The following is a 27378-nucleotide window of genomic DNA, read 5'->3' on the forward strand; positions in this document are numbered from 1 at the left end:
AAAAAAAGTAAATGACATAATTTCATCACAAAAAAAGTGTAAAAGTATCCAACTCAAAAGCAGTCTGCACAGCACCGTACACTCTGAGCAGTCTGCACAGCACCGTACACTCTGAGCAGTCTGCACAGCTTTGTACACTCTGGCTTTGCATTCGTTGATTGCTGACTTGCACCAGGGCACCGGCCGTCTCCGAAATGCATTGGGTATCCCTGCTTTGTGTGACATAGTGTACTTAGTAGATGTTGTATAGTGTACGTAGATGTTGTATAGTGTACTTAGATGTATAGTGTACTTAGATGTATAGTGTACTTAGATGTATAGTGTACTTAGATGTATAGTGTACTTAGATGTATAGTGTACTTAGATGTATAGTGTACTTAGATGTATAGTGTACTTAGATGTATAGTGTACGTAGATGTTGTATAGTGTACTTACATGTATAGTGTACTTAGATGTATAGTGTACTTAGATGTATAGTGTACTTAGATGTATAGTGTACTTAGTAGATATATAGTGTACTTAGATGTATTGTGTACTTCGATGTGTGTGTGTGTGTGTGTGTGTGTGTGTGTGTGTGTGTGTGTGTGTGTGTGTGTGTGTGTGTGTGCACGTGAAATCTTTCTAATGCTTGAAATTGGTGATCAAACATTTTGGCTAAACTGGCTTTAAGGATTAGTTCAATCTAAATACAGCAAACTAAAATATGCTCATTTTAAATACAGAATTAATGGAATGATGTAATAATTCAAATTAAAATGCTTATGTGGTTTGCTTGCTATCTTACCGTCTATTGTCTCAGTCGCTGCATTGTGTGTGTATAATGTGTGCTTGTATCATTTAGGCGAGTGGCTTGTACACGTGTGTGTGTGTGTGTGTGTGTGCGTGCGTGCGTGCCTGCGTGTGCGTGTGTGTGTGTGTGCGTGTATGTGTATGTGTGTGTGTGTGTGTGTGTTTATTTTGTGGTGATGAGATGTTCTCTGGCTGACCGTAAGTGACTGAGGTTGTGTGTCAGAATACGTGATCACAGACATGCACACAGACGTGCACACAGACGTGCACACAGACGTGCACACAGACGTGCACACAGACGTGCACACACTCCAAAAGTCAATAACTTCATGCTTATCTTTGGTGCCCTCTTTTCTTTAGCAACTCTGACAGGCAACAATGCACAATATTCCCCTCTGAAGTGTAGTAGTCATTCATTCATTCATTCATTCATTCATGTAGTGGAGTAGAAGTATAAAGTAGCATAAAATGGTAAATACTCAAGTAAAGAACAAGTACCTCAAAATTGCGCTTAAGTTACGTTCCACCTCTGGAATAGAATATTTGAATATACACTATGGGGGTTTTCCTGCCTAAGTTGCTGGGAAAATTGCCAAGTTTATGGTCAAGTTTTGAGCGCCTACTGTATCAGTATTTGACAAATATACAGTCCGTTATCAAACTCCTCGCAGACTGATTGGACACACAGAAAGGCATGATGTGGAACTGCAGAGTGGAAGTCCGACCACTAGGGGCAAAGACCCTCAGTGATAGCGAAGCAGTGGGCTAGCCCAGAGCCGTGTATATAGACGAGTCGCGACATCTCCATTCACTCCAATGGGCCAGTTTATTACTCTCAAGAGTTCCAGGAAGTAAGGTCCTGGATTAAGCAGCACTGTCGAGTTGCAGCAAAATGGACAGTTTGTGTTGTACTCTGAAAGTTGTTTTTTTTTAATCAAAAATGTACATTATCAGCTTTATTTTTGCATTAAAAAGTAGCGTGAGACCCATTCCTGGCTGTTCATTGGTTAATGAGTCAAGCATGTTGGTCCTCTGCTGACGCCGCTCTCTCTCTAAATTGCTCTGGGCTAGCCTAGTGTCCTCTAGACAGAGAGTGGCGTCAGCAGGGGGACCAAAATGCGAGACTCATTAGCCAATGAACAGCCAGGAAGGGGTCTCGCGCTACTTTTGCATGCTAAAATAAAGCTGATAATGTACAATTTGATTCAAGAAAAAGAAAAAAAATCAGAGTATAACACAACTGTCCATTTTGCTGCAACTCGACAGTGCTGCTTAATCCAGGACCTTACTTCCTGGAACTCTTGAGAGTAAAAAACTGGTCCATTGGAGTGAATGGAGATGTCGCAACTCTTCACGGCTCTGGGCTAGCCCAGAGCCGTATAATAGAAGAGTTCTGACATCTCCATTCACTCCAATGGACCAGTTTTTTTCCAGGAAGTAGAAAGTGGAACTCTTCAGTAAAATAAGCAGCACTGTCGAGTTGCATCAAAATAGACAGTGTTGTACTTTGAAAGGGTTTTTCATCCCTTGAAATGAATCAAATTGTACATTATCTGCTTTATTTTAGCATGCAAAAGTAGCGCCAGACCCATTCCTGGCTGTTCATTGGCTAATGATTCTTGCATTTTGGTCCTCCGCTGACGCCACTCTCTTACTAGAGGACACTAGGCTAGCCTACATAGCCCCCGGCATGTGATTGGCCCCCGGCCGGCATGTGATTGGCCCCCGGCCGGCATGTGATCGGTAGCCAATCAGCTTGCGTTTATATGCCAACGCTCCACGATGCTGAAGGTAGCATGATAAGCAGTGCTGCAGGAATGTGGATGATGTGCGTTATGTACAGCAGGAACCAGGAAGAGAAACCCCCCCCCCAGGGCAAACACACCACACAGCACCCCCTTGCAACCTAGCAGGAAGCCTCTAATACATAACAGACATAATTGATGCAGTGTGTGAATGAGTCAGTGAGTTCAATAGACAACATCCTCTTGCTTTCTGCTCCAAACGTCTGCTGACGTTCACCCAGCCGCTCACTATTTAGAGTCCTCAAGTCTGCCCACGTGCTATCAGTAAGCTAACATCATGATATCACAGGAGAGGTGGAGAGAGACTGTCTGCTGTATCTAGCTGACCAGGCAAATCCTATCAGGAGCGTAGAGGGTATGTGACGTGTGTGTGTGTGTGTGTGTGTGTGTGTGTGTGTGTGTGTGTGTGTGTGGGGCCCTTGCCTGGTCCTACCTCACACGTCTGCCGTGTTATCTTGGGCCCTGCGTCGTGGGCACATGATCTGAGTGCGTCTGGTGACCGGCCTGAGTCAGCACAGAGAGGCCGCTGCTGAGGGCACTTTTTGCTGACGGACGGCAGATCGAGGCCGTCTCTGGTCCTCGAAGCGCGCGGGGTCAGAGTTCCTTTGCTTTTATGCTTTTACAACGCTCAGAAATGTGCGGGGCAGATCACGTTTGTGGCTGCATGTGACGTGTCCGCACTGCACTGGAGGGTCACGTGACGTGTCCGCACCGCACTGGAGGGTCACGTGACGTGTCCGCACCGCACTGGAGGGTCTCGTTTGAAGCCATTTGACAGAGCTCCATCTTCCATCGTCTTTCATCAGTCGTGTTCTCTGGAGTAGCACTGAGCGCGTGTAGAGATCACATTGAAGAGGTCTACATTTTGCATGTGAATTATTATAGAGGCCCTGCATGGGGCCATTATGGCTCAATTCCACCACATTTTACAGCCCTGCACAGCCCGTCACCACTCGGCTCTACTTGCTTCAACCCGATGGACGTTCTGCTTCGACCGCCTTTCATCTGCCCCCGCCCACACCTGGTCGTCCAAGCGACCGCATATCTGCCCTCCACCCATGTCCCGAAATATGCTATAACATAACGTTACAATTAAATCCATACACAGAACTTTTAAACTGTTTATGAAATACTGGTGCCTCTAAATGACCTACAGTGTGTGTGTGAGAGAGAGAGAGAGAGAGAGAGAGAGAGAGCAGTGCTGGCATGATCACAGTCCTTGATCCTGGCCTGAGCAGCCAGCTCATAGCATCACAGCATGTTGGGCGGGTGTTACAGTGTACATGGGGAAAAGTGACAATCGACCAGGAGAATGGATATCACTTTGTTGTTAGTCAAAACTCACAAGCGCTGCTAAAGGGGCGGGCACGAGGGACGGGGTTTGCGCTAGAGTGAAGCCTCTACCCCCGCGGCCTCTCACCAGGCAAAACCGCGGCTTCACCAAGCGCCTGCGGCCTAGCGGAGCCGACGCAGCACTAACTACACAAGCGCTTCAGAGCAGCGGACTTTTGGACAATTGAAACCACCGCGCCGATTTTATTTCACCAGAGGCGAAGGCAGCAAAACAAAAGACTGATGGAAGAGCATAATAGAAGAGAAGAGTAGGTAAGTAAACTGGTATGCAGCGCTGCATTGACAGTCAGTAGGATAGAGAGTAAACACGATTCTGCCTGACCAATCAGTCGTCTACAATGTTTTCACGTCACCGTATGAACCCGGGTTCGCAGAATAGAACCCCGACGAGGCAGGTACTAAAAGTAGCACGACTCAGCCCCAAATCAAAGCGAGCTGGGCCGGTTTATACCGGTGGGATGAGACCAAAAGTCGAGTCGAGCGGAGCGGGACCGCGCTACTAGCTGCGGTGGGATTGGGCCATCATTGAAGCCCTAGCCCGACCCGGCCCGAGACAATCAAGTCTGGCCCGGCCCGAGAATTCTCAGCCCGAGCCCGTCATGAAGCCCTATTTATATATATATATATATACTGTATATATATATATTTATATATATATATATATACAGCCTAATATATATACAGCCTAAACCTAATGTGTTCAGTTTCGACTAGCTTATTAAATCAACACCATTGCAAAACACTTCTTAAGCATTACCAATATTAAATGTGTGTCAGTTCAAACCGTTTATCAGAAACATTTTATTTTTATAACAGGAATCAGCGCCGCAAATCTCGAGATGATTAAGCTGATTAAGCTGCAATTATGCAATTAAGCTGCCGGCAGCTTAATTGATGCATTCAAAAACGTGTGGACACCCCTGCACTAGTAGAGGCCCAAGTGTTGTTTATTTTTACATGCGTTTTAATTCTGGTTTAATCCGCCCGTGAATCACCTCCCCCGGGATGGGCCTGGAAGAGATGTGCGTTTCACACACACACACACACACACACACACACACACACACACACACACACACACACACACACACACACACACACACACACAGAGGGTGTGGGAACCCCCTCAAAGCAGGAAACTGGGGAATACTGAACCAGTTGTTGCATAACGACACAGACGAGGAAGCAGCTAACCACCTTTTGCAGATGCTGGAGGGTGCAGGGTCTGGGCGGAGGGAGGGAGGAGAGGAAGAGGAACAGCCAGGCTCTTTGAACAGGACTGCAGGGTCTGGGCGGAGGGAGGGAGGAGAGGAAGAGGAACAGCCAGGCTCTTTGAACAGGACTGCAGGGTCTGGGCGGAGGGAGGGAGGAGAGGAAGAGGAACAGCCAGGCTCTTTGAACAGGACTGCAGGGTCTGGGCGGAGGGAGGGAGGAGAGGAAGAGGAACAGCCAGGCTCTTTGAACAGGACTGCAGGGTCTGGGCGGAGGGAGGGAGGAGAGGAAGAGGAACAGCCAGGCTCTTTGAACAGGACTTCAGGCCTCTCTGGCTCCTCCAATCACTGATTGGGGCTTCGGGGGAGGAGGGACACACAAACAAGCAGCAGTCTGGAAAAGTAGCATCTACTTTTCTCTCACTCTAACAGCCTGCAAATCATGTGGACAGTGGTATATCAGAGAACAGTGGGGGTGAGGTGCAGGGGGGGTGGTGGTATATCAGAGAACAGAGGGGGTGAGGTGCAGGGGGGGGGGTGGTATATCAGAGAACAGTGGGGGTGAGGTGCAGGGGGGGTGGTGGTATATCAGAGAACAGAGGGGGTGAGGTGCAGGGGGGGGGGGTGGTATATCAGAGAACAGTGGGGGTGAGGTGCAGGGGGGGTGGTGGTATATCAGAGAACAGAGGGGGTGAGGTGCAGGGGGGGGGTGGTATATCAGAGAACAGTGGGGGTGAGATGCAGGGGGGGGGTGGTGGTGGTATATCAGAGAACAGAGGGGGTGAGGTGCAGGGGGGGGGGTGGTGGTATATCAGAGAACAGAGGGGGTGAGGTGCAGGGGGGGGGTGGTATATCAGAGAACAGTGGGGGTGAGGTGCAGGGGGGGGGGTGGTGGTATATCAGAGAACAGAGGGGGTGAGGTGCAGGGGGGGGGGTGGTATATCAGAGAACAGTGGGGGTGAGGTGCAGGGGGGGGGGTGGTATATCAGAGAACAGTGGGGGTGAGGTGCAGGGGGGGCGGTGGTGGTATATCAGAGAACAGAGGGGGTGAGGTGCAGGGGGGGTGGTGGTATATCAGAGAACAGTGGGGGTGAGGTGCAGGGGGGGGGTGGTATATCAGATAACAGTGGGGGTGAGGTGCAGGGGGGGGTGGTGGTATATCAGAGAACAGTGGGGGTGAGGTGCAGGGGGGGGGGTGGTATATCAGATAACAGTGGGGGTGAGGTGCAGGGGGGGGTGGTGGTATATCAGATAACAGTGGGGGTGAGGTGCAGGGGGGGGGTGGTATATCAGATAACAGTGGGGGTGAGGTGCAGGGGGGGGTGGTGGTATATCAGAGAACAGTGGGGGTGAGGTGCAGGGGGGGTGGTGGTATATCAGAGAACAGTGGGGGTGAGGTGCAGGGGGGGTGGTGGTATATCAGAGAACAGTGGGGGTGAGGTGCAGGGGGGGTGGTGGTATATCAGAGAACAGTGGGGGTGAGGTGCAGGGGGGGGGTGGTATATCAGAGAACAGTGGGGGTGAGGTGCAGGGGGGGGGTGGTATATCAGAGAACAGTGGGGGTGAGGTGCAGGGGGGGGTGGTGGTATATCAGAGAACAGTGGGGGTGAGGTGCAGGGGGGGGCGGTGGTATATCAGAGAACAGTGGGGGTGAGGTGCAGGGGGGGGGGGTGGTGGTATATCAGAGAACAGTGGAGGTGAGGTGCAGGGGGGGGTGGTATATCAGATAACAGAGGGGGTGAGGTGCAGGGGGGGGTGGTATATCAGAGAACAGTGGGGGTGAGGTGCAGGGGGGGGGTGGTATATCAGAGAACAGTGGGGGTGAGGTGCAGGGGGGGGTGGTGGTATATCAGATAACAGAGGGGGTGAGGTGCAGGGGGGGGTGGTATATCAGAGAACAGTGGGGGTGAGGTGCAGGGGGGGGTGGTGGTATATCAGATAACAGTGGGGGTGAGGTGCAGGGGGGGGTATATCAGAGAACAGTGGGGGTGAGGTGCAGGGGGGGCAGGGGGGGTGGTATATCAGAGAACAGTGGGGGTGAGGTGCAGGGGGGGTGGTGGTATATCAGAGAACAGTGGAGGTGAGGTGCAGGGGGGGGGGGGTATATCAGATAACAGTGGGGGTGAGGTGCAGGGGGGGGGTGGTATATCAGATAACAGTGGAGGTGAGGTGCAGGGGGGGGGTGGTATATCAGATAACAGAGGGGGTGAGGTGCAGGGGGGGGTGGTGGTATATCAGAGAACAGTGGGGGTGAGGTGCAGGGGGGGGGTATATCAGAGAACAGTGGGGGTGAGGTGCAGGGGGGGGGTATATCAGAGAACAGTGGGGGTGAGGTGCAGGGGGGGCGGTGGTATATCAGATAACAGAGGGGGTGAGGTGCAGGGGGGGGTGGTATATCAGAGAACAGTGGGGTGAGGTGCAGGGGGGGGTATATCAGAGAACAGTGGGGGTGAGATGCGGGGGGGGGTATATCAGAGAACAGTGGGGGTGAGGTGCAGGGGGGGGGGCTGAAACAGGAGCGGTGGCGAGTAGGAGGCCTGGAGGCATCTTTCTCTGGCAGATATCGGGAAAGCTGGGAATTTTTATGGAATTGCACAAAACTGGCCCCTACACCCCCCCCCCCCCCCCACCCCACACACACACACACACACACACACACACACACACACACACACACACACACACACAGTTACAACCACAAATCCAGGCGCTCCCTCCAAAACCTCACACATGATTACACCCATATTTCTACAAAAAGAATGGAGGAATGCTGAGCCTCCCACACGAGTCACATCTTCAGCACATAGAAGCTGCATGAACGTTCTCCTCGCTCTTCACAGAACCCTTTTAAATGTCGCCCAGTCACTTTTCCTTTCCATAAATACATCGTGACCCATTTGTGTCATAATTGCTACTTTTGCGTTTTGTTTCACCTTCTCTTTTCCTGGGTGGTTCTGGTTCATTGGGTCAGAGCCATGAGGCGACTGTGTTGTTTGCGACTGGGTTCTTCTGATGGGGTTGGTCTGTTTTCCTTCCATGTGGGCAGATGAAGCACGTGGAGGAGCGCTTTGGAAAGGATGCCAACAAAGAGGTTCTGCTCATGTGCATTGGCATCACGTCCGGCGTGGGCCGTCTGATCTTCGGCAGGGTGGCAGACTACGTCCAGGGAGTCAACAAGGTCTACCTGCAGGTGAGCGTCTAGCTGCAGTGTTCAAACACAAACAGGAGTTCATTGCCGCACGGTACACCACCGCTTGTGATGATGTTTGCTCATTTGGGACCTTCATGATTTTGGGGAACTTGCAGGGTTATGCATTACATTACATTACATTACATTACATTACATTACATTACATTGCAGGGTTATGCAGTTGCCGCCACGTTTAAAATTGAGCACAGCAAAAATCTATCCAAAATAAAAGTTCCTCGTATTCGTAGCTGCTTGAAGTTCCATTATGTTGTGTCCCCGTCCCTCGCAGGTGTCTTCCTTCTTCGTGATCGGCGTGATGTCGATGATGATCCCTCTGTGCCACATCTTCGGCGGGCTGATCGCCGTGTGCCTGCTGATGGGGCTCTTTGACGGCTGCTTCATCTGCATCATGGCGCCCATCGCCTTCGAGCTGGTGGGCTCCAAGGACGTGTCGCAGGCCATCGGCTTCCTGCTGGGCCTGATGTCTGTGCCCATGACCGTGGGGCCTCCCATCGCAGGTACTGCAGGTCAAAGTTCAGCCAGAGGAATAGTCTAGACAGGGTGTTAGATCTCCCGCGGTCTCACTTCATACAGTAAAGCACGGTTAGAGAGACCGTCCCGTAACACAAAGGTCCCGGGTTCAGTCCTGCACAACAGCCGATGTTGTGCTCTTGAGCCTGACACTGAATCCTTAACTGCTCATTCACTGTATGAGCCCATGGAGAAAGGCCCATCCACATCTAGAACCTACTGTATATAAAGATAACTATTAACCTTATGTTCAGACCTTACAGTGGGCCAAATTCTTCCGGGTCCTTTTAACACTTCCGGCGTGGCTACATAACCCTAAAAAGATTTGAATCGTTCTAAGCAAATATAATGCCTGTGTTCCCACTACCACTACAATGATAACTATCAAAACATCCAAAACTGAGTGATTTTTGGGGGGGGATGCAGAGACGCTAATAAAACATTTTCAGCCAAAATAATCAAATGATATTCATTCCAATGGGGGGCAAACGCGAGGCCGATGTGCTCATGCTCCTCTTTTTTTGACCGCGAGAATAAAACATCTACACTTTTTTTGGAACACCACAAGCATGATACAGCCGAGTTGTCCAACCGCCCACTTGATAAACATTATATTTATTGTCCACAACAACAATTTAACAAGAACAAGCGTATGCCCCAGCGGAGTCTCTCAACGGAAAAGACATTTTCGCCGTTCTTCCGAGTGGATTTGGATTTGACTGGATCCGACGCTGATTGGGTGAAGGAATTGTCTGTCAAGGCAGGTACTCCCACCTACTGAAATGACTGAGCGAAACAGAACGTGAGTTCACGTTTACCAGGCTAGCTCCCTGCAGAGACGCTTCGTTTGAGGGATAGAGATATTTGTTGTCGTGAAGAATCCTCATGAAGTACAGAGTGATATAGGCGACCCTGACCTCTGACCTCTCTAGAAGGGGAAAGAAAAAGGAGCATGTCCCTACGAGGAACAACAAAGTATCATATTATCATTATTGTATAAGGAACTTAAAGTCTGGAATGAGCATTGAATTTCAAAATGGAAAACAAAACATGACGTTTGAAACTCCAGGCCTCCTTGTGTTTTGCAGACAGATCAGCTTACAGTGAGAAAGAGCCTCTCCATCTCATCGCTCTCGGTAGAAAGAAGACTAAAGCTCACTCTGTTCATGTATAGACGCCGGATATTCACAGCTCTTTTGCACCACCTAGTGTTTATTTTGGCTGGTTCAGCTGAATTTGCTGGGTGTGAATGAGAAGTTGTCCAGTATTCACATAAAAACAGTAGGAAAAGATCTTTCAAGGAAGCCCAAAGACAAAAGCAGGGTGAACATCTTTAGGTTGTCCCATCATGCTATATTTGAAATGCTATATTTGAACTATCTATAAACAAGGAGTTCATTCATTTAATTAATTCAGGGTGACACAGACTCAGGACGGATCTGTGGAGTGAGTCTCCACTTCTGCCACTTCCTCATCAGCTCTGTGTTCCTTCTGAGAACTATGTAGACACATGTATCTCAGCTCTGTGTTCCTCTGGGAACTATGTAGACACATGTATCTCAGCTCTGTGTTCCTCTGAGAACTATGTAGACACATGTATCTCAGCTCTGTGTTCCTCTGAGAACTATGTAGACACATGTATCTCTTCACCCGACTTCAGATGTTCTGAGGTCAGCATTGTGATTGTGAGTCAAAGCCTCAGGCCAAACCACAACTGATTCCTCTGACCTGAGTATAATGCAGCTATTGCTCTTCGTGGTTCACTATACTGCACGGCACTACATGGTGAACCTCAAGATGTTCAAGTCACAAGGGAACAGCTCTCTCTCTCTCTCTCTCTCTAACATAGTATTGCGATATTTTGCTTGGCAATATTGTATCGTTACACGGACGCCAAGTATCGATCTTTTAAAATCGTATCTTATGTTGACTTAAGTATTGTGATAATAGTATACCGGCATCTGGTGATTCCCACACCGACGTCCTACCTATGAGTTTTCCTTTGGGGACATAATTTGCAGTTGGAGTAAAAAAAAAAAATCGCAATATATGTTATCGCAATACTCAGCGTATCGCTAAATGTTTAAAATGGCAATAATATTGTATTCTGACTTAAGTATTGTGATCATGTCATATCGTGGGGCCTCTGGTGATTCCCAATCCCACCCCTACATCATTGGCATGTAAATAAATACCAAAGCACACAGAGGGAGAGAGAGAAAAGAATACAGAAAGACTCACCCTAAGGGTCACACCAATACGCAGAAGTTGCGCGCATGCGCACCTCCACGCAGAAGGTGCTCAAAGTGTCCACACAGAGAGCGCAGCTCACTCCTCTTTCTCTGCGCGCTCTGCTCATCCGCTATATATTTTGCCCCAGATCTATTGTCTTCGTTGTCATGGGTAAGTAAATAACAACATACATTTTGGGATAACAGTTAATGGCTACCTTCGGCGTTATCAAATGCAATTGCATCATATTTGTCTGTTCTCCTCCCGTTTTCCCAGTGTGTGCTGTTGTAGAGAGAAGGCGAGTCCTAGCTCTCTACTTGTTGCTCCGCAGGCAACGAGCCCCTAGAAGCCGCTCCCCCTCTCCAACTGCTCTTTCTCTCTTTTCACACTTCCAAAGGGGCAATCAACAACGTAAAATAAACATTATTTTACTTTGAAATTGGTTTTATTTGACGAATGTCCGGTTTCGGAGTTCCTGTCTGCCCTGATCTGATCTGTTCAGCTTGACAGAGTCGCTCACGGACGCAGAGGGTCCGCGCACAAAAATAGGAATCTAGGCTATCCTGTGCGCCCTGAGCGTCCGCGGAGCTGCGCGCAATTCGGTGTGGACTGACAGATCTGTTAACATGGTGTCCTAATGAAAACTGCAGGAGACGCTTGCGGTGTGTTTTCACTGTCACTCTCTCTCTCTCTCTGAGGATGATTCTCAAGAGACCTCGATGGTGCAGTGCGAGTGAGATGTTTGTTACTGTACGAGTTAACACATTTCAGGCAGTACTGAGGAATCTCATGTACAAATTTATGTGTAGACTAGATGTGTCTGGAAACAGCGTCATTGTGGTTCTCACTAACCCAGTCAAGAGCTGCACTCGCTACACGTCCAGTCTCAGGGCACACTGGCATAAAAGCCTGTATATGAATTTATTTTAATGTTTTTTTATTTGACCAGTTTTTAAAGCGAAATGTATATTTTTTATATGTTATTTGTGTGTATCTATGTATTTATGTTGTTTTTTTTTATGGCCCATGAGTCTGCAATAAAGCTATCAATCAATCAATCTCTCTCTCTCTGCAGGCTTCCTGAGGGACCGGCTGGGCAGTTACGACGTGGCCTTCTACCTGGCTGGAATCCCCCCGATCATCGGCGGAGCGGTGCTGTGTCTGATCCCCTGGGTCGAAGCCCGGCGCAAGAGGCAAGAGAAGGAGGCGGCGCTGAAGAAGGGACAGGACGTCACCCAGAAGATGCTGGACTACGAGAAGGAAGTGATGGCTCAGGGAGGTGCGCCGGGCAAAACCGTAGACCCCGAGTCCGTCCTCTAAAACAGTCCCCCGTCAAACAAAACTGAAACAGAGACACACAGACAAATACGTGTCCGGCACCCAGGAGACGAACAGTGTTTTTATAATACAAGTATGAGATACACGCTTGTGTGTTTAGCTGAGTGTGAAGCAACCGGACTGTCGGCTAATGACCGCCTTCAGTAGGAGAATGTGGGAAAATGCCAAAGCGATGATACATATCAGATCAACTGGTAGGTTGAAGTACACCATATCCTTTAACATGAATGTGATCCTGAAGAACTATGCATTAGATTGTTGTCCTGCGTTAATTGTCCAGCTGTCAACATCAACTTGAAGGTTAAAATGAAAATGATGAAAAACGATGTAACACTTTAGATTTCTCAGAAGGGAAAGAGAGAGCGTGCTGGAGACGCGTTATGAATTGGCTGCGAGGGGAAAATCCTCAGCCAGCCTTTTTACAAATTCCCCCTTTTTAACTGGCATTCTTTCAAGTATTGAGAGTTTACATTATTCTCTATGATTCTCAATACAATATGCAGTGTTGGATCTACAGGTATGGCATCAAAGAACAAGACATATATTAGTATTAGATTAGATAGAAACCAGATATGTTTGATCACATCCACTGATTTTAGCGACATCAATATTTTAAAATGCAAAACGAAAACTACCTGCTGAAGATCACAGGGAAGTCATTGAAAACTTGCCATCTTTATTGTTGTCTTCCTCGGACAGAAGTATCTTGTTCCTTTTTACACTTTGGTAAAGCCAAAAGTATACGAAGTATATATATCCTGTATATATACAAGTAAGTATATATACTTAACACATACAGGATCGACAAACCCCGTCTTTATTTGTCACAATGCACCAATGCGTGCACATATGCATTATACACACGCGTGCGCTTAGAGGCACCGTGAAGTTTTTCCCATCCTGGCTCGTCCTCCTCCATGGTTCAGGTCAGGAGCTCGTCCTCCTCCATGGTTCAGGTCAGGAGCTCGTCCTCCTCCATGGTTCAGGTCAGGAGCTCGTCCTCCTCCATGGTTCAGGCCAGGAGCGCTGGGCAGCTGCAGCCAAGCACCCGGGGACCAACTTCTTCCAACCGCCGCTGGTCAGACAACGATCTTGCATGTTTTTAGTGGGGGTCCATATTGATGTTATATGGAGGAACCCCCAGGGGATCCACGGGGAGAACATGCAAACTCCACACAGAAAGGCCCTTTCGACGAGATAGCCCCACCTGGGCACTAGGCACCGATGGCATAGGGAGACATACCCTTTAGTGCCAACAGGCGAGAATCGAACCCAGGACCTTTCTTGCTGTGGGACAAGAGTACGAGGCAAGAATGCTACCACTGCGCCACCGTGAGGGATTGAGGAGCTTTGTGCGTAGTATTTTGAAGAGACATAAATATCACTTCAAAGAAGTGCTTTGTGAAATATTGGTCTTATTTGTGAAGGCAGCAGCTTTAAGCACAGTGATTTAAATCCCAACTGACATGTCAGCATCGTCTTTTCCCCAGGCTGGATGCAGGAAATCTGACCTTTATATTAGTTTTATACAGCTTGAATCATTATTGCAAGAGGCTGCTTGTGGAAACTTGACTGCCTGACAATCCTCATCATGACGTGTTTGACATCGTTGTCTCTGACTCTGTCGTCTCCGTTTAGCTTCACCAGCACAGCACAGCACAGGGAAAACTCAAGTACAGCTGCTTTTTGCTATGCAACAGACATGATGGGTGGAACATGAATATTGATTCATAAGGAACCTATTAACATTGTGTGTTTTATAAATGAATATTAGTAATTGACTTTAGTGTTGATATTAAGCAGTATTTCCTTTAACCACAGACAGTGGTGAGAAAAATATGATAATTTGTTTTGTTTGGGTTTGTTCTTTTGGTTCAACATTTCATCCCATAAATCCCAACATAGAGTTTCATAGTGCAACAAACATTTACAATGTCATTATGTCATGGCTATTTCACTGAAGCAAACAAATTGAGAGGCAAAGTGACCGCCTACTTCTTGCTTATGCACTGTACCAGAGATTTTTATCTGCCATTTATTTTCCCATAGACATTTCGTAAAATGCTTATAAAAATAGTTTTACTTGTTCAAACCAAACGGTTCAGATATATTTAGGAACAGGAGAGAACACATAACATTTCACTTGGACCAAAACGTAAAAAAAAAAAAAAAATGATTTAAAGAAAATATTTTTTCAATGTAGTTTTTTTTAGGTTTTGGTCCGAGTGAAATGTTCTATGGTCTCTCCCGATTCTAAATATAGCTGAACCGTTTGGTTTGACCAAGTAAAACTATTTTTATAAGCATTTTACGAAATGTCTATGGGAAAATAAATGGCGGATAAAAATCTCTGGTGCAGTACTGAAGCAGGAAGTAGGCGGTCACTTTGCCTCTCTATTCACCATGTTTCAACACAGGGGTCAGCCAGTTACTTCCTATTGTGTTTACACTTCCTGTGACAGTACAGTACTAGTAACCAGGTAAAACTTACGGTGTTTTGAACAGGAAGTCATAACACAACTGGGTCAAGTGGGCGGGGCTACATAAGGTGAATAGTCAAAACCGTTTTAGTCCTGAGGAAAAGTCAAGTGAGCCATTCTTGGTAAAATCACAGTAAAAGCGTGTTGCTACTGTGTGGAATAGTTCACTCTGTAATTGACAACGTCCAGGTGTTGAACAAACACTGCAGGCTGCAACTGTCACCAGATGTGGGATTATTCACCTGAGTTCATTTGCGAGGCCAGTCTTAGTTAATTTGATAAGGTGAAAATTTCTCGGCACATCAGCTTGGATGGTCTTCTCAAAATGGACCAAAAACAAACAATACTGATAAAAAAAAAAAAACTGACAGGTGCACATATTATTTCTCACCATTGTATATAAAAGTACTAATATTATACATTTGCCTACAGTATCTTATCGTCTGAGACTCCGAGGATATCTAAGGACATGAGGTTGACTAATCATTGACAGTGTGACCATTAGACTGGTGAAGTCAAGTTAACCTTGCTCACTTCATTAACCTTTGGTAAGGAAGGTGTTTGTTTTGAGTTTAATGTTTTCATATTGTATTTATTTTTCTAAAACTTATCGAGCAACAACGCCATGCCGTGATTTGCCTCTTATGTTGATTTACCCAAGACCAATGTAGTGAAAACTAGAGACCATGTGATGAGATCACACCAGCCGGGACGCATGCAACTTCAAACCAATGTGGGCCAGGGGAGGCCAATGTGGGTATTGCTTGGATCATGCAAATTTTCAAACTCTGTCTTCATTTTGATGTCAACCACACACACACACACGACTGTTTTGATGCCATCGCGTTTGCAAAATCTGTCCACAGACGTATAAACACAGTAGCCGACTCAAAATGGCTTCTGTGGTAGTTAGCCCTACTATAGGCCCTTTTCACAGCAACTGTTTTGAGGTGGTAAAGCAGGAAGTAAAGCAGGTGTAACAGGTGTGCCCCCCCGCTTTCGCGGCTGGAAAAAAATGAAAATGGCTGAGTCAAACTTAGTTAATTGTATTTGCTTCGCCTTTTTGACCTCAACCATTTTGTGTCTAAAAGGCAGGAAGTAACACGGGTGCAAGCAAAACATTAACGAGGGCCCCCGGCCACTGGAACACCTAAATGGATCGAAAGTTGGAACCCCTCATTATGTTTTGGCTTGCAAAATGGCTGAAAAAGGCCCATGCTGTCCCCCAGGATAGAGGAGCCGAACCATCTGAAAGTGTTAGGAAGTCACTCAGCAGCATTTCAGTGAGAGATTGCTTTTGGAAAGCTCAGAGACCCACTGGTTTGACCCTGAAACACATGCAGCACAACCCCTTTGACTACTAAACACGCAGAAGAGTCCGTTCTCTCGAGCTAAATCCAGTGTTCAACCACTATGGGTGAATGAGTTTTCCACAGCAAGGCCTGTGACACTATCTACCTCAGATGTCATAAAAAGTCAATGATCTGTCCCCATCTGGACTATATTGCTATCCCCATTCCTCGTGTTTTCTTATTAGCCGTCCAGTCTGTTTGCTCTATAAGAGAGTCTGGTGCCTACGCACAGAGCACAGGTCATGTTTTAGTGGTGCCTATGGAAATCTGTGACTGGAGAAATGCAAATAAACGTCTTAGAAAACGATCTAGCTGAAGATATTGTCACTCAGAATCCGAACTTGCCTTTTATTCACGTAACAGCTGAGAGAAAACTTCACATGGTGTTTACATCTTTTCTCCTTTCTAAATATGAATATGATTAGATTAGAGCAATTGTCTTTGATTTTCATAACGTGCATTACTGATGATTGTTTATAACCGACTTAGACTATTTTTCATACTCTTTAACAGCGCTATTCACCAATGAGAGCCTCAAGTAATTTCATAAAGAAATGACTTAATCTGTACCTCTGTTTTGATTGTGACACCTCTTTGCCATACACACAATTCATTGTTTTATTGTAGTTAATGTTAGTTAATAATTTAATGGAGTTATTGATTCATACTTGTTTCTTGAATGTTCATTGCCATCCAAAGAAATGTCACTTTTTGGGAAATGTTTCAGTATAAATAGGACATCAGTCTTTGCATGTTGTGTTTTTATGAAGTAGTGGCTTAAGACCAAATGTTTGGACAAAATGTAGCCTTTGTCTTACAGGCAAAATGTTTATGTTGCCTGCTGCCTATACTTTATACATAAGCTTTATTCAGGGGCTAAATTGAAGGGGAATTGGTCTCCTGTGCAGTTTGTGAGACTTGGAGGATGAACTTAACTGCCACGTGTTTATAGGACTGTTGTTTATTTCCATTATATTTTGGCTCCTCACTTTCAATCTAACCGCTCGCTTTATTAAAGATGTCTGTATACACGTCTAATTTTCATTATGTGCAATGCAACAGCTGCAAGTACGGAGGAAACTATTTTAAGATTTTGCTGTAAGAAAATACATCCTTGCTACTCTCCGCTCATTTTACATGCTTTGTTTTAGTGCTCCAAGTTGCATGTTGTCGATAATTCATATCCTTTATGAGTTAACCAGAATGTTTTGTACTTAAATGTTTTTTTTTCATATGTATGAATTGAGTCTTTGCTGTCTGCTACAGGATGTACAGCGTACCATAAGCAATGTAATAATATGGAAGTACCATAAACAGGATCCAGCATTTTCAAGAAAGTAAAAAAAAAAGAAGTTTTAAATTTTCAGTGGCATTCTTGTCATTTATTTGACACACAAGCACTACAGACAATACATCAAATCCTGTGTGTTGGTAAATGACTATAAAGCAATAGGTTTGTCCACAGTTTGGGAACGACTTGGGGTGGGGTCAAATTATGGGTGTCAAATTTTCTATTTTTGCACAATGAGAGAATGTATATTAAGGATGATTATTTGCCCACTTACAATAATACTATTAATATAATAATGGTAATAATCTATCTAATAATTCCAGCAGTGTCTGTATGTCTGTGTGTCAGTATGTCTGCACAAGTCGGCTATTATAGCCTTTATATCCCACGGGTATTGCACTAGTAATAATAATAATAATAATAATAATAGGGGTAAAATGTTTAATTCCCATCTATTATTATGTATTAGAAATATATCTGGAGGTCCTTCAAATAAAATGGTTATTATTCTCCCAACGCTAGACGTCGCCATTTCCCCTGAATAGTAGTAACCAGAAGAAACGAAGATTGAAGACCCCTCACTCTGCTCAGAGTTCCGAGTTCCAAAAACACTCGAATTTCGCAGAACAGACCGCCCCGCCCCCAGTAATCAATTCCCTCAACATACGATCTTTTGTTATCGCGTCAGCTGACGTCATAGCTGACATCAGCTGACTTTCTCTCGCGAGATCTGCCAACGGTGATCCAGCCATGTACACACCTGGCATATGGAAGGCTTCCGCGGCTGCTACAGCTCAGTAGGACCCTTCACTCTCTTCACTGTCCTACTATTCTCTTTTCAAGATGGGTCGGGTGACTCAAATTTAACGATTTAGCAGGAGAAATACTCACACAAGAGGCAGAAAACGGAGAGTAAACGCGTTATCCGTATCGTATATTTAGCTGCGTGTGCGCTTGTTTACCTACCCGTTAACGCCAGTGTGACGGACGGCGGATCATATTCAGGAGCAAACATCATTTAACGGTTTTAACGTCATGTCGGCCTCCGTGGTGAAAAAGAAACACGTCCGTTTCGCTAGCATGGAGGAGGAGGAGGACGACGAGGATAACGACGACCTGGAGGAAGATACCCTGTTTGACAAGAGGAAGGACACCGGGAGGAGAGGGCTAAGGAGCGCGCTAAAGGCGGCCCAGAGGACACCCACACCGGGCGGAGATCTGGTGGAATTCGTCGGCGGGGGAAGCGGCCGGTGGATGGTCAGCCTCGTGCTCTGTGCATCGTTCCTGGGCTTGGTAACTAACGGGAGTGAATGAGTTAATAACAGTTAGCGCGTGTTCATGAAGTGAAAGCGCTGTTAAAAATGTCGACACCTGTCCGCCACCGGTACAGCAGGTGACACGTCGTGCCAATAAGGTTATTTTCCCCGATAGGAAGTACATTACCTGGCCGAGCGGGGAGAGAGGTAGGTTTAAAACACCGATAGAAAACAGTTGGCATTGGAATAGACCCTTTTCACGGGGGCCATTTTGTGTCTAAAAGGCAGGGTAAACAGGTGCAAGCAAAACCCTAATGAGGGTTTCCAACTTCCATGATTGTAATTTGGAAACCCTCATTCGTGTTTTGCTTGCACCTGTGTTTACCCTGCCTTTTAGACACAAAATGGCCCCCGTGAAAAGGGCCAATGGTCTGTCTTCTTGGTTAAAAACCCACTGGTGGACGAAGGCCGATAGGGACACAATCAATTGATTATCAATATCACACACAGTCAACCCCGTCACAGTTCTATATTTAGCCACCCCCCAAAGTGTTTTGTGTTCAGGAGAAACCTGACATATTACTGTCACTGTGACTGTTTTTACCTTCTTTTAATCTTTTATCAGGTTATTTGGTTTTTATATTTTTTATTCTGATGAGTTACTATGATGCACTTTTGAGGCCGCACTTTGGAATACTGCTCCAGTGACGCAGGGAATAAAGTCAACCAAATGCATCAATTTGTTGTCTTTCTTTCCCTGTGACATTGGCACAAATAGCACTTTACTGCGGACACTTAGTTGCATAGGCATAGTTGGTCGACTTCAACTTCCTCGTATGTGATGTCACCATTATGACTAATAGGATTGTTCTGTTGGCCAAAGACAAGTTGTTCCACTTGGTGGGGACTTAGTTCCCCCACACGCCTCTTTGGGACAGGAGTTTGTTTCTCTGTGCGGATGGAACCAAACTGTGTGTATTGTCCATTGTTGTTGTTTGTATCTGTGTTACTGACATTATATGTTAAGCAGTTGTAGCATCATTTGTGCCTGAAACAAATGTCCGCTCGGGGACAATAAAGTTAATCTCATCTCATCATCATCTCATTCAAAATCAAAGCATTTTTGCTGTATCATTTTAGACTATTTCAAAATTAACATCCCAATTTTGTACCTTAAAAAAATGGCTTCCTTTCTAAAACTTGGGGTGCTGTAAAATCACATGCTCTGTCTGAGTTCTGATGACATCACTCACTGATGACATCACAATTGCTCGAATGACATCACATAATGAAGACTCACAACCCTGAGGACAAATGACGTCATCAGTGGCCGGCAGCCAGATGCGTGGCAATATTTTTGCCAGCTTATTCATGCTTGTTTTGACTAATTTCAGTCTCACATTTGTACGTTGAAATGACCGTCTGAAACAAAACATTGCTCCATAGTTTCTCACAATGACTGATATTTGTGTTGAGGATAATATAACCCTGACATGAACTCAAAAATCTAATGTAACATAGGTGATCATGCTTACTGTCGTGCTACCCTACACTACCCTGCCCCCCACTGTGCGGACAAACCTGCGGGGGCAGGCGAGCCCCCCCGGCCCCGACCTACCAGCCTGCGGCTTGAGGCTTGCCTGCCCCAGGGCAACCATTCCCATACCGCCTGGCCCCCGGAAACCTTATGGTGCTTGCCTTCTCAATCGTTACAGTACTGACGGTCCAGGTGTTATCCTATCCCGTGGTCTGGTCTATGGTCTGATCTTGCAAGGATTGACCCCCGGGGTAGTCCAGGCAGGGTTGGAGCAAGTTGCCCCTGCAGGCTTGCCCACACAGTTAACGCGACACAAACACAGCGCTGTATGACACTCTGTCCTATTTATACCCAGCAGAGAATGATTTATGTCGTCACTGATGATGTCACGATATGCGTAAGTGACTGCAACTCTTTTTTGTGTGACGTCAATGTAATGACTAAACGGTGATATCATCAGTGGCCACTAAGGGCCGATAACATCACCAATGACATCACAATTGCTTGAGTGACATCACTGATGTCTCATCGCAATTGCTGGAGTGACTTCATTCATGACATCACTGATGACAAATACCGATGACATCACAATTGCTGGAGTGACATCACTCATGACATCATCACCAATTACATCACAATTGCTGTGTGTACGTGATTTGTGACCGACACTGATGAGGTCAATGTCTGTCACTCACTGATGACATCACAATGTCTGTCACTCACTGATGACATCACAATGTCTGTCACTCACTGATGACATCACAATCGCTCGACTGACATCGCTGATGACTCACTGATGACATGACATCACCGATGACGTCAAAATTGCTCACTGTCATCGGTGTGACATCATTGGCGACTGGTCACTTGCTTTCTTTTGTGGGAACTTGGCAGGCGACATTCATTCCTCACTGTGAGAGTTATCGCTTTATATGTTCAAATATTAACAACATACCTGTTGTAGTCTCAACCATATCAATGAAAAGCTGGGTGAGTTTTGAGGGAAGACCCGAAAATTATGACTTAACTTTGCTTCTTTGTGACAAACAATTATTGACGGCAAATTAACTGAAATTTAAGACATTTTCAATGTTTTCCTTTCCACGGGCCTTCAGGTCAAGGCAGGTAAATTCACTCCGACTGTATGGTTTAGGTGTGTGTGTGTGTGTGTGTGTGCGCGCAGACAGGCTTTGGGCTTACCAACCTCTAAGGCTGTGTTCACACCTGCCCAAACGAGCCACCGTTTCAACCAAACTAAACAAGGCACGTGTGAAAACACCTTAAAAAGTCGTTCAGCACCTCAACAACTCATGTGTGGACAGTTGGTTCCCGGAAACACGATATCCTGTACTGACAGGATTGAGATAGTTGTCAAACTGGCTCTTCAACCTACCATCCGCATCAGATTACCGGACCATCTGCATACATCTGAGCACCTGCTAACTTGGCTTTCAACTGTTGTTCCCCGTCATTTAACCGAGGAAGATGTGCTGAAAACACACGATTTCCCTCCCAGCACCTACAGTAAACATGGTAGCTGCCCACGATGTATATAGTTATGTATATTTATATAGGAGTATCCATTAGGTAGGATTTTCTCCCCTTTAAGCTGGAGGAGAGCATGTCATTCCTTTACTACGCCCGGGTTTTCCCAAACTTGGATTTGAACCAGCAACCCTCCACTTGCAAGCTCACTTCTTTGACCACAGACTATGCAGCCTAAAATGTGTTTGTTTGTGTGTTTTCTGCACAGGGGATGAGCATCTCTGTTCTGGGTCCCACGTTCCAGGACCTGGCTGTGAACGTGAACAAGAACATTAGCAACCTCTCCTACATCTTCGTGGGCCGCGCTGCAGGCTACATCGGCGGCTCCTTGTTGGGGGGCATCCTCTTCGACTGCATCAACCCCCACCTGCTGCTGGGTAAAACACACAGACGCACACGTGCTCCTGCTCTGTACTGCATCTGCTGCAGCCACTGCCCTGCCTCTGAGACGAGATGTTCAGCCATCAGAAGGCCTGTGGAAGCTGTGGAAGCTGTGCTAGTTGTGGGTAGTGGGACTTTGACGATTGCGATCGTTGCAGGCTTAACAGGATAGTAGATCATCAGTTATTGCTCGTTCATGAATAAATAGAGGCCCGTTATGGAAATTTCACAGCGTGGTTTGGATGAATGGCAACAAAAGGAAACATTGTATCGTTATAACCTTTTTTTTTTCTTGACAAAGATTATTTTTGGGTGTGCTGGTAGGATGTCCAATTGGTGCAGTAAAAAGGAAGAAATATGATCAGGGAGGAATATGTGATAATGTTGTCAGTCTTCCTACATGGTGGCGCATCCCTCGTTACCTTTACTGACCACTAGCCACTAGCACAAAACATATATATCCACTAAGCTAATTATTTGACGACAAAATAGCATCTCTATGAATGTTGAATGTGTATCGAGCCGGCCATCTTCACTTTGACTCTTTGGACCCAATTCATATCAGAATGAAAATGTGTCTTCCCTCTGCTGCCCCTCTCTTTTCTCAGGGTGTTCCATGCTGCTCACAGCATTTGGAATGTGTGCTATCCCGTTCTGTAAGCAGGCTCTGCTCCTCACTGTGCTTCTGTCCAGCATTGGGATGTCTATGGGTGTCCTGGATACAGGTAACACAATACCAAAAAACACAAAGTGTGCTTCAACATTGTCCAAACATGTGGTGCCGTTTAGAAACGGGGGGGGGGGGGGGGGGGACAAAGTACTCACAGAACAAAACATTGAGACATACAGAGACAGAGAGTCACAGAGACATAGAGAGTCAGAGACACAGAGACATAGAGAGTCATAGAGACATAGAGAGTCATAGAGACATAGAGAGTCATAGAGACATAGAGAGTCACAGAGACATAGAGAGTCACAGAGACATAGAGAGTCATAGAGACATAGAGAGTCACAGAGACATAAGAGTCACAGAGACATAGAGAGACATAGAGACATAGAGAGTCACAGAGACATAGAGAGTCACAGAGACATAGAGTCACAGAGACATAGTCATAGAGACATAGAGAGTCACAGAGACATAGAGAGTCACAGAGACATAGAGTCACAGAGACATAGTCATAGAGACATTAGCCCTGTACGGAATCGGTCCCTATGACAGAAATAGGACTATTTAGTGTGCCGCCATTTGTTTTATAGTGTCTGAATTCTCAACTGTTAATTTGATTCACTATTTAGTCCACCATAAAATACCCACAACACACAGCGATTTCTAGTGAACAGTGAATGTACCCTACATTTTTGCCGGTATACCACAATGCAATGCGGTTGTCTTTATCGAAGGAGAAGAAGAAAGTTGTTAGCTCGCCAGCTAACAAGCTTGTGAGCTACTTGAACAGCAAAGCTTGCTATTAGGAGACAGCACCATAGTTGACAAAACCACACATGCACATAATTAGAATTTCAATTATTTATTTAGGAGTCTCCATTTTCCTGTGAACACTAGTCTGAATCAGCTTCACTCACACTCTCTCACACACACACTCACACACACACACACACACACACACACACACACACACACACACACACACACACACACACAGGTCCTGCCAATACCTTGTATCATTCAAAAAGCCAACGTTTCTACAGGTCACCAGCAGTAGCACATATGGTGTCAGCTTACTGTAATGGCTGGTTTTCATATATATATATTCACCTTATTCTTTGCCCATACAAGGACCCTTCTGCATGACGTGATTTTGTAATCGTCTTTCCGTTTTAGACACGGAAGTAGATTACGCCTACCGTAGTCATTTTTAGACATGCCAAAAAGCTGTTTTCAAGCACACAAAAAAACAGTTAAAGTTTTAATATTTTTTCGGATGAGAACATTCCAAATGTGACCAGTTTATCAGAATAACGCTTATTTGGAAATATTTAACGAGCAGCGAGGACTGGGAGCGCTGGCTGTGCTGACCGGTCGGACTAGCTATCTGTCAAACCCTACTGTAGTTAGGCTACTGGCAGTGAGAAAACACTGTCGACGTGCTTTTGTAAGTGACGTTAAATGCCGACCGGGTACAGCCATCGGCTCCTCGCAGCAGTAACGTTATGAACATGTAACTGAAGTTGGCCACAGTGAAGCTTAATTCTGAATGTTGACAAACTTCATTCATTATTATAGTGACGTTTTGTTTTGAAATTGGCCGCCAACCAGCGCTGAACCGGAAGAACAAATACAATTGTGGGTAACGCGGAAGAGAGAAAAAGTGGGCGTGGTGAATAAGGTGAGATATATATACTGTATATGTAATATATATATATATAAAATCAATGTTTATCTCCACTGTCTGGCAGGAGGTAATGTGCTGATCCTGAACACTTGGGGCGACCAGGCTGGGCCTCACATGCAGGCGCTGCACTTCAGTTTTGCAGTGGGGGCGTTTGCGTCGCCGATCATCGCCAAGCTGCTGTTCGGGGTGAACAGCAGCACGGACGCCATAGCGACCAGCGCCGTGCCTCTCGCCACCACCGTGCGAGTCATCAAAGCCACTCCCCCCGCTGCCACTCGCACCATCAGCAACCTCAAGTCCATGTGGGCCTACGTCGTGATTGGCTGCTTCGTCCTCCTCGTCTCCCTGCTCTTCCTCATCCTGTACTGCCGCGGCGTCGCGTCGCGCGACAAGGCCCGCACCTCGTCGCCGGGGGGGAAGCAGCCCCCCCCGGTGGCCAAACATCACACGGCCCTCATCGTCCTGCTCTGCCTCTTCTTCTTCTGCTACGTGGGCGCCGAGGTAGCGTACGGCTCCTTCATCTTCACCTACGCCAAGGACTACGCCCGCATGACTCAGCCCGAGGCAGCGGGGCTCAACTCGTTGTTCTGGGGGACGTTTGCCGCCTGCCGGGGGCTGGCCATCTTCTTGGCCGCCTGCGTGTATCCGGGCACGATGGTGCTGCTCAGCCTGGTCGGCTCCACCCTCTCCTCCCTGCTGCTGTGCCTCTTCAGCAGGGAGAGGGCGGTGCTGTGGGTCGGCACCGGCCTGTACGGGGCGTCCATGGCCACCACCTTCCCCAGCGGCATCTCCTGGGTGGAGCAGTACACCAAGGTGACGGGCCGCTCGGCCGCCGCCTTCGTGGTGGGCGCGGCGCTCGGGGAGATGGTGCTGCCCGCCCTGCTGGCCTTCCTGCTGGGGACGTTTCCCGACGCCCCCCTGCTGATGTACCTGTCGCTCGCCACCGCCGCCGTCACCTCCATCCTCTTCCCGGTCATGTGCAAGCTGGCCTCGGCTCCGCTCGGCGTCCCGGGCAGGAAGCTCCGTGGCGCCAGGGGCCGGACGGACGCCGACGACAGCGAATACCGTCGGGCGCTGCTGGACTCGGGAGCCAATGAGGAGGAGGACGAGCAGGAGCAGGAAGACAACGAGGCGGACCAGTGGAACGATGCAGACTTTGAGGTCATTGAGATGGACGACGCCGCCAGTCTGATGAATTCACCCAGCAAGGCGTCCTCTACCCCTGATGTCACCGGGCTTACAGGTGGCTCCGCCCCCCTCACCGCCCCCTCCGCCTCCCTCACCGCCCCGCCCACAGAGCCTTCGGGTGCAGCGACCTTCTCACACACCATCTCTCCTATAAGAGATTCCCCCAGACGCATTCTGATGCTCTCTCTGGACAGGGAGAAGAGAGACTGAAGCCCCCTCCTATCTCCTAAGTGCTGTTGAGACATTTATCTATTCTAGAAGAGCCATTCTCTCAGAGAAACTGTCTGTCTTGATGTGTTGTCCCCAATGTCCCTGTTTTATGTACAGACCTGCTGAATTACTTTTCAAAGTGTGCATCTGTGTGTCCACTGTCACACTAAGTGACGCTCATCAGCATCGTCTAAAGCACTGAGACAGAGAGTTACTTAGTACTACACCCCAAATTGTTTAAAAGAATAATATAGTACTTTATTCATTGATCCCCACAAGGATTCCCCTTCTCGAGCTGGTAGGGATTCAGTGCCTTGCTCAGAGACACTTCAGCAGGGAGCTTGAACCAGTTGAAGGACAGTCACCCTTCTCACTCCGCCACCCTGTGGCCAACCCAATCTTTTATTGTTGTAATTGAAAGGAAAACTTTGCCGCTTTTCAACCTGCTTTTGTATCATTACAATGTGGGTAGTGTATATATATATATATATATATATATATATATATATATATATATATATATATATATATATATATATACACACACACACAGTACTGGTACTTCGGTACCAGTTTTTGCATGGTACCGAGGGTATCGATTTTTTTTCGTTTTCGTTTTTTTTAATTCAATAAACAATACTTGAGGGCTACATGCCACTGGTGTTGCACTGTCTGCACTCACTGCCATACAGAGTTGAATGTAAGAAGTAAGCAGAAGCACATTGTTTTGTTTTAAAATTGAAGGCTACATGCCATTTGTTCATTGGAAATGGTTGCATACTTTAATAAAGGAGAATATGTTGAAGAAATATCAGTCAGTTTTTTTTACCGTGGTACCGAAATTGGTACCGCGGTTTGGTACCACGGTACTCAACAAATGGCATGTAGCCTTCAACTTTAAAACAAAACAATGTGCTTCTGCTTACTTCTTACATTCAACTCTGTATGGCAGTGAGTGCAGACAGTGCAACACCAGTGGCATGTAGCCCTCAAGTATTGTTTATTGAATTAAAAAAAAAAATCGATACCCTCGGTACCATGCAAAAACTGGTACCGAAGTACCGAAAACAATGTAGTACCGACTAAGTACCGAAAACCGTGACAACACTAATATATATATATACTGTATGTGCAGATGAACAATGTTTACCTCCCCTCCATGTTTCCTGCAGTGAGAGCTCCCCGTCCCCCTGCCAGCCCAAATGGCTCCTTAAAGCTCTTCAACTCTTCCACTCTAACCCTCTCTTCACCTAACCTCTCTCGCTCCGTCCTGATCTGTCCCATAGTGAACACATGGAGTGAAGTCAAGGTACCTTGCTGTAGGGCTGTAGGGCT

At 46.6% G+C, this 27378-nt stretch overlaps 2 protein-coding genes across 2 annotated transcripts in view; both read left to right on the plus strand.

Moving 5' to 3' along the window:
- Nucleotides 1-12431, plus strand: part of slc16a10 (solute carrier family 16 member 10) — a gene marked incomplete at both ends in the record, with an annotated part of 63913 nt that extends 51482 nt beyond the window's left edge. The window contains 3 exons of the mRNA XM_083643078.1: nt 8205-8348; nt 8638-8866; nt 12187-12431. Of these exons, the coding sequence (XP_083499204.1) occupies nt 8205-8348; nt 8638-8866; nt 12187-12431 (618 nt within the window). The remainder of the gene's footprint in view (nt 1-8204; nt 8349-8637; nt 8867-12186) is intronic.
- Nucleotides 12432-18554: 6123 nt separating this feature from the next.
- Nucleotides 18555-26431, plus strand: mfsd4b (major facilitator superfamily domain containing 4B). Its single transcript, XM_083643113.1, has 4 exons — nt 18555-18865; nt 22119-22287; nt 22900-23016; nt 24710-26431. The coding sequence occupies exons 1-4, from the start codon at nt 18608-18610 to the stop codon at nt 26041-26043; spliced, it is 1878 nt and encodes a 625-aa protein (XP_083499239.1). The 5' UTR covers nt 18555-18607; the 3' UTR covers nt 26044-26431.
- Nucleotides 26432-27378: the final 947 nt, after the last annotated feature.

Source organism: Poromitra crassiceps, assembly GCF_964638095.1.
Source record: "Poromitra crassiceps genome assembly, chromosome: 9".
Classification (NCBI taxonomy): Eukaryota; Metazoa; Chordata; class Actinopteri; order Beryciformes; family Melamphaidae; genus Poromitra; species Poromitra crassiceps.

Excerpts from the sequence above, each read along its gene's own strand:
- mfsd4b (XM_083643113.1), top strand. The coding sequence starts at position 18,608 with ATGTCGGCCTCCGTGGTGAAAAAGAAACACGTCCGTTTCGCTAGCATG. Across the intron at positions 18,866-22,118 it reads GTGCATCGTTCCTGGGCTTG|GGGATGAGCATCTCTGTTCT; the intron begins GTAACTAACGGG and ends TTTTCTGCACAG. Across the intron at positions 22,288-22,899 it reads CAACCCCCACCTGCTGCTGG|GGTGTTCCATGCTGCTCACA; the intron begins GTAAAACACACA and ends CTCTTTTCTCAG.